This window comes from Mustela nigripes, chromosome 2, assembly GCF_022355385.1.
Source record: "Mustela nigripes isolate SB6536 chromosome 2, MUSNIG.SB6536, whole genome shotgun sequence".
NCBI classification, from domain to species: Eukaryota; Metazoa; Chordata; class Mammalia; order Carnivora; family Mustelidae; genus Mustela; species Mustela nigripes.
This window is the reverse complement of record NC_081558.1, coordinates 125,175,144-125,190,576: the sequence shown is the minus strand read 5'-3', so window position 1 is coordinate 125,190,576 and position 15,433 is coordinate 125,175,144. Positions and strand designations below refer to the sequence as shown.

The 15,433-nt window shown below is 43.7% G+C and overlaps 1 protein-coding gene across 2 annotated transcripts in view; it reads right to left on the bottom strand.

The window, feature by feature from the left end:
• SLC7A14 (solute carrier family 7 member 14) overlaps window positions 1–15,433 on the bottom strand; it is a 116,043-nt gene that overhangs the window by 14,497 nt on the left and 86,113 nt on the right. For both annotated transcript variants that reach the window (XM_059391561.1, XM_059391560.1), the window contains 3 exons: window positions 10,050–10,196; window positions 7,281–7,489; window positions 4,065–4,942 (listed from right to left, as the gene is read on the bottom strand). In XM_059391561.1, the coding sequence (XP_059247544.1) occupies window positions 4,065–4,942; window positions 7,281–7,489; window positions 10,050–10,196 (1,234 nt within the window). The remainder of the gene's footprint in view (window positions 1–4,064; window positions 4,943–7,280; window positions 7,490–10,049; window positions 10,197–15,433) is intronic.

The window sequence follows — 15,433 nt, the reverse complement described above, 5'->3', positions numbered from 1 at the left end:
AAAAATGTTGTAATTAAGATTCATTTAGAGAAGCCTGGTTAAAAAAAAAAAAAAGTGCCCAAGAAGATTATCAAGTTATGACTCAGCTCAACCATGTAAATCTTTTTAAAAAAGTAGCTGCTGTTTCATAAGAAGTTCCATTTAAAAATATCTCTTCTGTTCTCCCCAGGAAAGTTATACTATGAATAGAGAAATTAGGAAGAAAAATCTGACATTTTGGAGACTCAGAATTTTAGAGGTGGAATCTTTGTTCTATGAGAGCACTGAAAATTTTATAAGCCAATATGGGGTTGTGGGATAGATATATTTTATATGGGCAAAAATTTGTTTTTGGAAAACAGGGAGTTTTTATAATTAAATTATCCACCCTGCTTACTAATTATCTTCTTATTTTTCTCTCTAGGTCAGTGGTTCTCACATTTGAGCATACATCAGAATACTCTGTAGGATTTGTTAAAACCTAAATTGCTCTCAAGATTCTGACTTGGTAGGTCTGCGGTGGAGTTCAAAATCTCATTTCTAACTAGTTCCCAGGTAATACTGATGCTGTTGGTCGAGGACTCAACTCTGAGAAGCACTGTTCTAGATCATTTTAAACCTGACTGCTCATGATTACCTGGGGAGCCTTAAAAAATGCCCAGTACTTGAGACAATCTCTGAGGGGGGGATCCTGGGCACAGAATATTTCAGCAGTCAGGCAATTCTGCTGTGTAGTTGAGATTGAGAATTTTTGTTTTAGGCAAAGCTTACTCATGTACCAGTCTTCAAAGACCATGATGCTAAGGAAATTGGTGGCTAGCAGCTGGGTACTTGTTGAGCTGTGAGCTCCTGTGCCCTCTGGGCAGCCCCAGGCTACAGGGTGATTTCCTCCCATGTCAGGGAGTATCCGTTTCTGGAACAGGTTTGAAGTTTATGCTATCAGCAAGATTGCAAAAGGCTCTCTGGGAGTTTTCTTCTGCCTGATAACTGGGAGGGCAACCTGAGTCAGAACAGGTTCATGCTGTATTTTGGCATGTGATAGCTAGTCTGGAGGACAATGAATCCTTTTAGATTTTAAAAAGAAGGGCAGGAGAGAAATAATCCGTATCACTTTACCCAATATATTCTTTTAAAATTTTAATTAATTAATTAAATTTTATTTTATTTATTTATTTTTTTTGGAGGGGAGAGGCAGGGAGGGGCAGAGGGAGTGGGAGACAGAGACTCCCAAGCAGATTCTACACCCAGCATGGGGCCCGGTCCAGGGCTTGACCTCACAACCCTGAGATCACAACCCTGAGACTAGCTGAAATCAAGTGTCGGATGCTTAACCAACTGAGCCACCCAGGCATCCCTTTTCTTATCTAAGCCTCAAAGAGCAACCAGATCAAGACTAGTGAATTATTTGCATTTTTTACAGATGAGTAAACTGAAACTCAGAGGAGCTAAGTGAACTACCCAAGGTCACAAGACACAGAGGTGGCAGAGCTGTGATTTGAACCTGGGTGGTTTGCTTCCAAAGGCAAGGATCCCCACCACCTTACCACTTTTGCAAAATGCCTCTGGTGCTCCAGAAAACACAGATACAATGCAGAATTGGTAATGTAATTTGTGGGCCCCAGTGCAAAATGAGATCATAGAGCCTCTTGGGAAAAAGTTGTTAAGAAGAAAAAATTTTGGTAAGAATTCAAGGAAGCAGCAGCAGCAGCAGAGCATTAGACCAAATGTGGGGCCCTGTGTGCAGAGGTTGTGCACCTGCGGAGTCAGCCCTGACATTAGACGTTAATCTGCAGGAACTACTTATCAAACTTTCTGTTCCAGTAAGGAGGATGCTCAGGGGCACGGTGGTGGGGCGGTACCAGGTGCAGAGCTGAGCGTGGAGACACTGGGTTTTAGTAATAGCCCTGTCAAGAGCTTCCCATTATTCCTGTTGACCTTGAGAATGTTATTTAACTTTCTGGAAGTTTAGTTTTGTCATCTGTAAAACCAAGAGATGGAGAAGTGGGGAGGGATAGATGATGTTGGTGTTTCTCCAACTTCCATTATTTCAATACCACATACTTAGTGTAGTGGCTGTGCTCACGATCCCTGGACCCACACCACCTAACTGCTAATTTTGGCTTTACCAAATTCTAGCTATGTGACCTCAGTCAAATGTTTCAGCTTCCTCATCTGTAAAATGAAGGTCATTTTGAGGGTTACATACATTAATGTGAGGAAAGTCCTTGCATAATGGCTGGTATGTGCTAAGGGCTATATTAAGTGTTAATTATTACTATGAATCATGGCACCTGTACTAGTACTGATGTTTTTTTTTCTTTAATTTGACTCATTTTAAATTTAAAAATAATTACCAGATTGGTGTGAGCAAATATATTTTTTCTAGTATGTGTGAAAATGTATAATAACTATGTAATATTTTTAAAAACTCAAAAAAATTCATTCCTAGACTCTCTAAAATCAGCCCAAATATTATCAATAGACTGGTCACCACCCTGTGGGTAACACTATACTAGATAGTGAAGGTCCTTTCCAGCTTTAACACTCTAAGAATGAATGCCTGTGTCTTCATGTCTATGCCTTCAGTCATTTGACAAATACATGAGTGAAACATTTCTCCCTTCTTAGTCAAATCTTTCCATTGGTTAGCTACATGTTCCAATAGAAATAGGTTTAAATGGAGAAGAGAAACTGTGAATAATCATGTAAGTAGTTAAAACCCTGACGAGTTAGTGAGGTTCTCTCAAGAACTCCTCTGAAAGCCTAACAAAGGATGAGACCTAGAGTCGTGAAAAGTTGGGCCAGGATGCTTACAAGAAGGCTGGTCTTCAGCAGTGAGGAATCTGCTGGAAGACCAAAGCCCTGTCCTCCGAGCACTGTTTCTCCCCTACTTCCCTCTATGTAAATCTTATCTTCCAGGCTTACAGTTTAAATTCCGCCTCCTCATGCTTCTTTCCAGCTATTCTGTTTTTTTTTTTTTTTCTCATCGAAACAGTAGTCAGAGAGGAGTATTTATTAAGCACATGCTGTGTTCTAGGCACAGAGGACGCAGTGCTCAACACCCATATTCCTGACTTCAAGGAGAGGACGGGGCTTCAGGGCTACAATCTGTGTAGGGAACTTCAAGAGGGTGACTAAGGAACTTTCAAGTTAGACTTCATTTAAACCTCCCTCTCAACTTATTATGAGCACCAATCCCCAGCCATCTCACGAACATCAGTGCTTGTTAGGTGTGAGAAACATGTGATAATATAAATCAGCCACAAAGGGAGATTAAAAATCTTGGGAAAGCTGCAGGACTTTTCGAAGGCAATAAATGTGAATTTGGAGAGAGCATTTCTGATTTACACCCAAAGTTGTGGACGGTCGAGGAGCTGGCAGAGTTACATCAGTTACCAACAGGAGAAGAGAAAATCAGTAAGACTGATGGCATGATAGGTGCTTCCTAAGAGAATGACTAGAATATCTGAAGGATGAAAAAAGAATCTTGGGAAAAAATGAAAAAGTCTTTGATATTTTATAAAAGTCAATATGAAGTGGGGATGTGAAATGGTATAATTTAGTCAGAAATATTATGCCAAAAAATCCACACTTAATTCATACTCTGCTTGTTAAAGAAATTAGGGCATGATTGGTGTTTTAATTTAATTTTGTCCAATGTAAGAAAAATGCTTTTTTAAACTTTAGTTTCATAATTTTTAGTTTCCAAGGTAGAATTCCAGTTGAACATTTCTACTCTCACTTTTACTGTGTTATTTTTATCTCTTTATTATGTGGATTTGTTTTAAGTGGACTTTTTATGGAATTAATTATCCATAAAAAGAATGTCCGGTAATGGTATTCAGTGAGGTGATGGAAAGTGATGGATTGATCAGCATCATTCTTCAGAACCAAAGACCAAGACCCTAACAGGCAGAAAGGGCATAACTGGCTTTACTGACTCTAATGCAGAAAGCAAGTGTCCATAGAACCAGCCAGATTTCTCTTGCAATGGAGAAACCTAGTCCAGCTAGGAGGTAATTTTGGGATAAGCCTGTTCAAGGCCTTGAGAGGGAATGCTCAAGGCTCCAAAGGAAGTTGCTTACCCACAAAGCACCAGACTGCAAACCGGATCCATGTGATGGTAGAGAGCTTTAGCATGAGATAAATGTTCACCAGCATGGCAAAGGCAGGCACGAAGGGGAGGCAGGGGGCCATATAGGGCAGCTTTTTGGGGTTCTCTGGCTGCTGCAGGATCACGAACACCAGGGCGCTGATCAGCAGCACCATCAGAACAACCAGAAGGATGGCCCACCAGCTCTGCTCTGAGATGTAGTCGGAACCAAAGATGATGAAGGAGCAGAAGATGAACATGAGGATGAAGAGCAGCAGCACGCAGATGGTCACCGTGTGCCCTGTAGCTGCCGTGGGCCGATCCATCTTGCCTGGAAGGCCCAGCCGGATCCTCATGGTGTAGTAACGGGGCCCAATCAGCTTCTTTAGTTTGATGAGATAAATGTTTTCAGATTCGTCAGCTTCTATGCCTGTGGTCATGTCCACAGTGCCATAGTTGGGATGGTTCACATTGTAGGTTGACTTATCAGATTTGCCTATGAGCATCTCGTTGTCTCCCAGAGATGGTAGGTTCTTGGCCCCACATGTGTTGGTGGCTGGGCCAGAAAACTCTTCCCCTTCACTCACAGGAGAACAAACTTCCTTGTCACAGTCAGCCAGGATGCCTTCCTTCTTCTTTGTGTGCTCCTGGGACAAGAACTTGACAAAACCGTCAATGTCACTCTCCGGTTGGTATCGAAGGAGCAAGACGCAGACAGAAACCAAGGTGTAGGCAAGGAGTGTGCCGATGGACATCATCTCTATTAGGTCTCTCAGGCTGACTAATAGTGAGAGGAGGGCTGCCAGGAACCCTGACACAATGCAGGCCACCATTGGCGTCTCTGTGTAGGAGCTCACGTGAGCCAGGAACCTGGAGAGAGGGGCAAGCAGAGGGTTAGCAGTGAGTTACAGAGGGTGACAGACTCTAACGTGGTTTAACTCCTCCTGGTCCTGCTCCTCCAATTTACTTCTGGATTCACTGGTTTCAATTCAGCTCCTATTCCTACCGTAGGATTTGGTTTTCGAAGTATAATTTAAAAAGAATTTACTTGAATGCCTTGGTTTTGAGGCAAACTTCTTTATTAAAGTTCCTACTTCATTATGTGATGTGAAGGGTTGATTGAGTTTAGGAAGTATGTCAGAAACCTGAATTGAAGTGCAAAGCTTCAAGTGCAAGGAAGAAGTGATGGATGGAGAATTCACATACCTGCTTGGGGTTCCCTGTGTTACCCAGTGTGGTCAGTCCACGGATCAGCAACATCAGTATCACCTTGGAGCTTATTAGAAATGTATATTTTCAGGTTTCACCAGAGACCTACTACATCAGAATCTCTGGGCGTGGAGCCTAGCAAATTATACTTTAGAAAACCTCCTGAGGATTCTGATTTATGCCAAATCTTGAGAAGCACTGCTCTATAATGAAAGTGCAGGGGTTTAGCTGGCAAAACAGCACAATTCAGAACATGTGCTCATAGATGCAGCTAAATCCAGCCAGTTACCAACTGGAGAAGACCAACAAAGGTGAATGAATGGCAGGTACTATTTTAGTAGTTCCTGTGGGCCTTAAGTTGGTTCCTGCTCTCCTCCTCCCTCTCCTCCTAAGCCTCCCTCCTCTCCTCTCTTCCATTTCTCCCTTCTTTTCTTTTTCATTTTTCCTCTTCCTCCCTTCCTTCCTTCCTTCCTTCCTTCCTTCTTTCCTTCCTTCCTTCCTTCCTTCCTTCTGAGAGAAAGAGAGAGTGAGTGTGAATGAGGGTAGGGGCAAAGGGAGAGGGAGAGAGAGAATCTTGGCAGACTTCATGACCAGCATGGCATGGGGCTTGATCCCACAACCCTGAGATCATGACCTGAACCAAAATTGAGAGCTGGTTACTTAACTGACTAAGCCATCCAGGTTCCTTTCCCTTATTTTTGTGTTTTACACATGACTGTTGGCTGAGCTTGGGATTTTTCCACTTAACTTTCTTTGAGAGCAGAAAACCCTTTTGGATGTGTGAAGTTGTCACATCTCCATGATAATTGGCCTCTTCTGGATCAGTCCAGCTCCCAAACATGGCAGCTCGGACCTTGTGATGACTTTGAGGGTATGCAGAAGAAATGAAGCAGAAGATGACAGCTGATGGCAGAAAGTCCCTGAGGAGATCTCTCCATACCCGCTGAGAGCTCCTTGATCTCTATGCTTTATTCCTTGCTTCGTGCAGTTGAAGAATGCCTTCACTGCATGTCCTCATATGGTGGGCACTGGGAACCAAGAGGTGGGGCACATTCCCTTTGTGTCCATGGACAGATTGGCCACTTCATGGCCAATGTTAGTGTAGTTAAAAATCTGGTCTTTGGAGTCAGACTGTCATGAGTTTAAATCCTGGCCCCTCACTCAGTAACTGGGTGTTGGGGCAAGTTATTTTCACCTATGTATACTCATCTTCTATATTCATTTGCAAAACAGAGTTATTATGACAACTAACTGAAATACTGTATACAAAGCACCTAGGATACACAAATATTCAATAAATGGTAGCCATTGTTGCTACTGATATTAGGCTCTGTTCGGAATGGTCTTATCCTCCCTGTGATGGTAGATTGGAATGTTTGTGGCTTCAGAGGGGCTGTGGAGAGATGGGCAATACCAGGCCTCAATTTGAGGGCAGGCCTGAGATGTTCCTGGGATCCTTCCCTCTGGAAGCTACCCCAGTGTGACAGTTGGACACCCAGAATCTTCACAAAGTAACACACAATGCTGAACAAGAGGGATTGGGCAGTTAAGGGAACATACTAGTTTGTGCTAGATTGAGGGACCCAGAGTCAAACTGAGGGACCCTTTCAGGGCTTATATTCCTTTCACTCAAACTCTTTGTTAGGGTATGTGACAAATTCCATAGTCTATGCGACTTACATTCACATCAAAATTATAGTCAGTCTGGGGCACCTGGGTGGCTCAGTGGGTTAAGCCTCTGCCTTCGGCTCAGGTCATGATCTCAGGGCCCTGGGTTTGAGTCCCGAGTCGGGCTCTCTACTCAGTGGGGCGCCTGCTTCTCCCCCTCTCTCTGCCTGCCTCTCTGCCCTCTTGTGATTTCTCTCTCTGCCAAATAAATAAATAAATAAATAAATCAAATCTTTAAAAAAATTATAGTCAGGCTGACTGTGAGTGACATTATCCCTGGACAGGTATGGTATGGCAAAATAGAATACATTTCATGGAGCATAGCCCTTACCTGAAAAGGAGCCCATCACCAGCCATGGCATAAATGACCCTTGGCATTGGGAAGAGGGAGCCCAGCAAGCTGACTGTCAGTCCTGCAACTGACCCAATGGCCACTACGAATTTTGCAGCGTAGAACCCATGGGCCACAAACATCTCCATGAGCGGGGATTCCGTGTCGATGGCACTGTATGGCACCATCAGAGTTAAGATCATGCTCACCTGTTAAAACAAGAGAAAGCATGGCTGGAGGTAGAGAGGATGGTCAGCATGGATGGATGTTCCACAGGAGAATAGAGATCTGGATGTTGGATTTGCCACTTCCTGGCATATGTCCTTAATTTAGACCAGTCACTTGGGTTCCAAAGCTCTTGGTCTCAGTATTTTCTCCTCCCATTAGAATTTAGTGGTCTTGGAGAGATGATCCTCAGTATCTCTCGGGCCCTTTCATAACTGAGGAGTAAGTATGCAGGTATGTAAGCCCCACAACAGCAGAACTACATTGACAGTCCAATGAAGGGCAGATATTACCAGATGGAAGGAATGGCAGCCAAAGGCACTGGAGCCAGGGCCTAGCAGTGACCATGGGCACACTGCCCACATAGCCCAGACTCTCATTTGTTTTATACTTTCAGGGTCTTATACAGTCTTAACTATATACTCCCTTTTACCCTGAACACCAGAGATAGAAACTCCAAAGATAAGTGATTGGAAATCCATAGCCAGTTAAAAGATGTGACCCAGATAAGGGCTCATATTTCCATTTCTTCTCTGCAGCTCAGTGCCAGGAGCCAAGCAGACCAACAAACAAATTATGGCACTGGGATGGAACCCAGTTCTACTCTGGTTTTGTAAGGCTATTGTGGTTTTGCTTAGCCAGGAGTCACTTGGCTCCCAGGACCTATGTGATAAATATAGGTGATAAATCTGCCATAACATCCTTTGTATGTGATAAATCTGCCATAACATCCCTTCCTCATGGCCCTGGGCCATGAAGCCACCGGTCATAAGGCCAGGTCTTCCCTGGCCTGCAGAGGCCAATACTGGCATCAGGAAGGGAGTTCAGAGCCTGAAAGGGAGAGGGCAGTGCATTTCTAGACCACTTCTTTGCATATTTCTCAGGAGCCAAAATCCTCCGGCGAAGCTGTGGGCTGCTAGGGAGGACAGGAGGATGGAATACCACAGCCCCACGGTTTGGCTCTTCTGATGGTGGGATGACAGCCTGCTGACCAGCACAACACCGAACAGCCCCTGAGTCATGGGTAAGGGCCATGTGTTGTCAAAGAGAATGTTTCCCAGCAACTTCACCACTTGCAACATCCTCTTCGGGGGTGGGCTAGAGGAGAGTGGGACGGATCCCTACAGCAATTTGCATTGTGCCTGCTGTGCACATTAGATCAGGATGGGCAAAAAGTTGATAGATGCATAGAAGTACTCTGTAGTCTGTAAAGTGCTGTTCTATGAAAGGAATTGTGATTATTAACTTTATTGTGTGTGCCACAGGAGTTGACCCCAGGAGGAGGCAGACGGATATGAGGGAGGAATAAGAGGGGAAAGGCAGAGCTGAGTGTCTCTGCTGCTCTTCCCACATCACTCCCTAAACATGCTGTCTGCAGGGATAACTAGGGTATGGATAAAACGAAGCCACTTGCGTGTGTGTGCATAGGGCGAGGTGATAATTGACCTACCCATAAAACAATTGTGAGGAGCAGGTGAATTCCTTATAAACCACATTGAAGGCTACTCTTGTGTTTTCCTTTGGTGTCCAGGACAATATTATTTTGCAGCTTGCCATCATGATCAAGCCAGCCACTGGTCTGGCTTCCTTAGTTGCTAAAGATGTTATTGTTTTGCTTTAGTTGCTGGGAGAAAGGTACTTTTCCTATGCTATGCAGCTGGTGTAGCAGTGTTGATAGGACATGTCCCCAGCTGCTGGCTCTTTCCTATTTCTGGTAACTGAAGTGAGTGGGACCCGCAGGGCCTGGGGCATTGGTGTAATGACATACCTATTGGCTTCTCAACTGGTTCTTTCCATTGCCAGGGGTTGGGTGGGGGGTATGTTGGTTGTGAGTGAACTATTTCTGTGATAGAAATTCTGGGATGGGAGCTGACAAATGACACAGGAGGGGTGTGAAGATCGTCTCAGGGAAGTGACCCTGAGAAGACAAGGCTGAAGGCTTCCTTCTGAAGATTTCTTTTAGTCAGAAAACCTTAAAAAGAAGCTTGGGCCAGTGTAAAAAGAGGGAGCAACAGCAAAAAGAAATTTCCTCTGAGATTTAAGGGGAAGAGTGTCTCTAGAGGATGATGTGTTCTCTCTCCCCACTCTGGGAGAGCCTTGCCTCTCGCTGCCGGGAAGTTCCCAGAAGACAGAAGAGCATTGAGGAGGGTGCACAGAGGTCCACAATGCCTCTGCTTGCACACCCACCCGTTACTGCCAGCCTATGATCTGAGCTCCTTGGACAGCAGCCCACTCCCTGTACACCATCCCTGGGCAGCAGCAGACACCCAGAGCCTGTGTGTGTGGGGAGGAATGGGGATGGAGACTCAGAGACCAAGGGTGAAGTGAGGGCTCAGGGCTGCTCACATGTCCAGTTTGCAGTCCTGATTTTCTTCTTGTCACGTGTGGATGGGGATAGAGCACGTGTGGACACATACATACAGTTACCAAGATTGCACAAGGAAGGACCACTTCCTGACAGAAGGTAACCCAGTCCCAGAGCTCCATTTTAAAGTCAGATATGAAAAGGCCATCAGGATGGTCCTGAAAGGATGTAGTACTTACAGAAACATATGCTGTCAGGCAGATGACCAGGGAGGCGGTGATAGCATAAGGGATGGACGTGTTTGGATTCTTGGCTTCCTCTCCAGTGGTGGCGATGATGTCAAAGCCGATGAAAGCATAGAAACACGTGGCTGCTCCTTGCAGTACCTGGTGGGACAATGGCATTTCTCAGACTCAGAGTGTCAGGGCAGCACAAGGGCCCAACACACGGTTCCAGCAACTGCCCGTGTCTGGTGACATTCCTGAGCAGCAGCGGGAGTAACATAGTGGAACTTGTGCTCAAAGCTTGAGTTCTGATCTCCTGTACTTTCTAGCTGTGCGACCCTGGGCAATTCCTTCATGTGTAAAATGGAGATAAGGAGAATTCTGGCTAAATGAAAACTGGGTTGTTCAACACATTCAGATCATTTTGGAAAATAAGTGGGGTTATAAGCAAACCAATAAGTTGGCTATCCCTATGTCTTGGGGGGAACTCATGAAAGCTCTCTGTGCTTCATTTTCATTCAGTGGTTCTGACCCACAACCAGGGGCTGTGTGACCTCCCTTAGGGGATGTTTGGAAATGTAAGGAGCTACTTGTGAGGGTCACAGAGACATGGGGCATGCACTTCCAGCATTTAGTGGATGGGGCTCAAATGCTAATGCACAAGAAGTTGTCCTGCCCAAATTACCATTAGTGCCCCGATAGATCATTTCTGTGGTAACTTCTAGATCTGAAATGCTATAAAAGATGTTCAGATCTTCAGATATCCTATTGTCTTTCATGGGAACATAGGTAGAGACAGGTGGATTTTTTGCTCTTTTGGAGGCTTGGTGACTTAGTTGGGCTACAAGGCAGGAGAGGATGTGTGGTAAGAGGCCCTGTAGGCTGTGGAGGTAGTATCCAGTGACATCTGCTGGATGTCTGTCAGACAGGAGCCTGCCTGGCTCCAAGGGTGGTTGGGACTTGATAGTCAAGATGTCAGTGAAAATCTTCCCTTAATGAGAGTGTTACTTTCTTCCAAGGAATCAACTAATATTTCCCCCACCTAACCATTTGCAATGTCAGCTGAAAGGAAAAAGTAGGCCTCTTTGAATGCTTGGGGAATGTCCTTTTAGGGGAAGGTGAGAGAGCTTTTTCCAGGCTTGTGTGTAGAGGGTGAGGGGCCTTGGCAGTATGCAAGCTCTAGCCAGGGGTTCAGAAATGAGATTCGTTACAGAATAGACCATTTCCCCTCTTTTCTCCACATACAGCTTATAAATGCTGAAATTCAATACATGTGCCAAGCGGAGAAACTGTGTCCAAATTCTCACTCTTAAACTATCCTACTGGTTTCTCAATAAGTAAAAGACAAAATACTAAGTACTGGAACCTACCGGTACATTACAAACTGAAGATCTTCTCAAACCTCAGAAGCAAGTTTTGGTCAGAAGTCTCCCCCCCGCAGGTTTCTAAAGTTTCAGTTTCCTAACTGGGGGTTCTTATCCTGGGGTCCATTCAACTCAGGGGGTCTATGAATTCTGCTGGGAAGAGATTACCTTTTTATCTTTACTAACCTCTGACTGAACATCAGCATTTCTTTTAATAACGAGTGTAGGTTACAGACAGTACCTGTGACTGTGTCACCAATAGCGATCAGATCTTTTTTCCATAATAGATTGTTGTAGAGATGTTGAAGTATCATTTGTGCTTGTTGCTACTTCCAAATTATGATAGTTATTAGACATAGATATTAATATTTAAAACACCAAAGAAGCACATTGTTATTATATCACAATTTAAAAATATTTTTATAACTATATTTTAATATATTTAAATGTATTTGATTTCTTTTGAATTCCTGTGCAATTAGGTTCTTCATTTATAAACACGATTCTTAGAGGAGCTCAGAGTCTTCACCAGACTGCCAAGGAGCACGTGGCACAGAACAATCAAAGAGCTCCTGGTCTATTCTAATAAGTCAGGTAGAAAGAACTTCTCAAACAAGCAGTTGTTGTCAGGTTATAGGGGCTACTTTCTGGGAGGGGAGATAACTCTCATTTTACTTCAGTAAAGTCTTTCATTTCAGGGAATGGAAAGTGTTTGGATCTCCAGTCAAGGACAGAAAACAGATCTCACTTCATTGTGCATGGAGGTTCACAGGTTTGGAAACGTGCTTGTTTTCAGTTGTCTAGGAAATGTTTTTGGTTTTTAAGGATGAACAGATGCTGGGATTGCAGACTCCTTAAACTGCCCCCATCAAGGAAAGCGTTGCTTCAAGACAGCTTCCAGAAAACAGGCTCTGCTTTCTCTTCCTTTAACATTCTTCTTCCCTTACACATTTATGCACATGCGTGCACACACGACTCCTGTAAATCATACGGATCTGTTACGCCCATAAGTTGGATGATGTATTGCTCCCAGTTAGGGGAGACAGTGCGATGCCTCTTTGGTGTGGTCGGTTCTGGATGGAAAGTTAATAGATATTGCCAGCCCTCACTGCTGAGGAAGGGGGAGGGTGGAAGTGTGTTAAATAAGAACTTTGGGGCACGTCTACACTAGAACGAGAGGAGAGGTCTGTAAGCCATGCTGTATGAGGAATCACTGGGGACCTAGAGATGTGTAACATGAAAAGAAAACTCAGTGAAAGACATGGAAGACACCTTACAGTTTTGACGTACTGACGATGAAACAGTTGGAGGAGAAGTATACTGTGGGCTCTAGAGGGAATCGCAAAGCCATACAGAGGGTGGGGGTGTTGGGGGCGGGCACTGGATTTGGTTAAGAGAGCAGATTTTGTGGACTATCAAACTGAGGGTGGTTCTGTCACACACAGGCTTGGTGACCTAGAACAAGCTCCTAATCTTGGAGCCTCATTTTCTTAAATGGAGATGAAAATAGTATTTAGTTCAGAGTGTGGTTATGAGGATTAAATGAGATAATATAGTGAACTTCAGTCATAGAACACAGTAGGTGCTTAATAAATATTAGCTCTTGCTAACAGCATTTTTTATTCCTAGAGTAAGAACACTTACTAGAGCAGTAAGTTCATCTAGAACAGATGAACCCAAAGGCATAAACAAATTCTTCCTCTTCCTTGTTTCTTTTTTTAGAACTGGACATATATTTTATTAACTACTCCATTTTGACAGGCATTTTGTGATATGGATACAGCCGTGAGCTTAACCCCCTGGGGCTTGGAGTCTAGAGGACACTTGAAGACCTCAAGTGTGACCTTGACTGTGGTAATAAACTAAACAAGATGTTTATATTCTTTGTAAGATACAAATGTTACTATTTTCCAAACAATTTAAAGAATAGATGGCAATTACTGATAATTATGAGTTACCAGAATATTGACTAACTCTGGTCAAGCTGGGAATGGAGGCGGAAAGTTTGCGGAGAGAACGTCTGTCAGCCTGAGTTTGCTGTGTAGAACTGGAAAGCCATTATGACTGAAGGATGACTGGCAGATCAAAGGTAGGATGTTTAGAGGTTCCACTGCATTAGGTAGGAATCAGAATTTAACTCGGATGGTTTGAATGAAACGATTTCAGTGAAGGCCCCATTTATTGTCCTTCTGGAGCATAAAACAGAGTATGAAGGGTGAATAATGGATCTGGTGTGTGTGTGGGGGGCAAATCTGCAAGATCAAACAGATTCTGATCTAACAAGACATAGATCAAATAAACAGATTATCGAAGAAAAGAGCATAAAATTAGCAAATAAATTCACCTATTTTACTTAAGTTAGTTTGAATGAGTTTTTCTTGCTTGTAAACAAATGATCCCTGATTGATGAATACAAAAGAGCCAGGAAATGAAACTGTGTATGGGTGTGTCTCTACCCTAAAGACCACTACTAAAACTACTTTCCACTTCGCTCTATCCAGATCACAGATCTGGCCACTGGTATCTGTGATTAGGATTTCCTTCCAAGTATGGAAGAATGTGTGTGCACTTAGGAGTGAGCATCTCTGAATGAAATTGGTGGGTGAAGTGTGTTTCTATGTGTGTCTCTAGGTTCACTGGCGCTTTATCCCAACTTTTAAAATTAACTTTTTAATTTGATGACATAAGCAGAAATGGTTTTCCAAAGTCAAGCTGGTGTAGCTTCTCAGCTGGGTGACGCAAATCAGCACATCCCCTTAGAGAGCTTTAGTGGGGAAAGCAGCATGTGCCTCAGTTGCTGGAGGGCTGGCTGCTGCTTATTTAGCTGTCAAGCAATGTCGTTATTGGCATGCTATTCAGGGTGTGGAGTCCCTAAAAGCTGGCCTCCTATGTGGAATTGATATTCGTGAGGCAGCTCTCCATACTCTGCGTTGGCCATTCTGCCAGATGCCTAGGAGCTAATTAGGTACCTTTATATAATTCACTCCCAAGGTAACAAGACAAAACTCTGACTTTAATAGCGTTTTCTACCACCCTCATGCTCCAGATCTATTAGCACCCTGTCCACAGTGACAGCGGAATGTGCTAATAGGTTCCAGCAAGTGAATTAAATTGTGGAGAACATGAAAAACAACTTTCCCTTTGTTTGGAGGCAGTCAGCATTCCCCACAAATACTTGTTATGGACCATTTTCCTGGGAGCTATTTGTGCGGGTAGAGTGTCTCATTTGGTTCAAGAAAAACCATAAGATATCATCGAGAACAAATAACATACAGGGAATACACATCCAGCAATGTTCAGGGGCTGAGGAACTGTAGAGGAAAGCAGGGGTTCAGCAGAGGGCCAGCAGTTACTTGATCTAGAGAAAAATGTTTGTTGTTCTTAAGCTCTTTAAGACCAAAGAAACATTTGACCCAGAACCTGTAAGTGAGTAAACCATTCCTTAAGCTATTTTCTTTGGAAGGATGTGGTTGGAGCAGGGAAAGAGTAAGCTTATGAGGGGTCCATGGCCAGAGGATAGACTGTTCATTATTAGCCCTTTCAAAGTATGTGAGAATTGTGTTTCAAGTCATGTAATGGTATCCTTATAAAACCATCTCCAACACAATGATCTTCTCCACCCCCTCCTACCTGAAGTGGATTAGAACTCTGAACTAGGCCCCTTGTCAGGGGTAGAGGACAGGTTTTCCCTAAGGAGAAGACCATTCAGCTGCCAAGTAGGCAACTCACCTTGTTGTTGACAATTGTTAGGTAAGAGAGTAGCAAGTGTGTTTGTTAACGTGGTAGATAACATGTTCATGAGAGGGTGTCACACTTTAAAAATTAGGATCCATATTCAAAGTGTCCTTGCTAGGGTTTCCTGGGTGGCTCAGTCAGTAGAACATGAAAAATCGAACTTGGGGTCATGAATTCAAGTCCCATGTTGGGCATAGAGCTTACTTAAAAATAAAACAAAACCAAACCAAAACCAAAGTGGCCTCACTGGATTGGAAGGGTTACCAGAAAACAAAGTTGAGAATGAACAGGTCCAGGCCA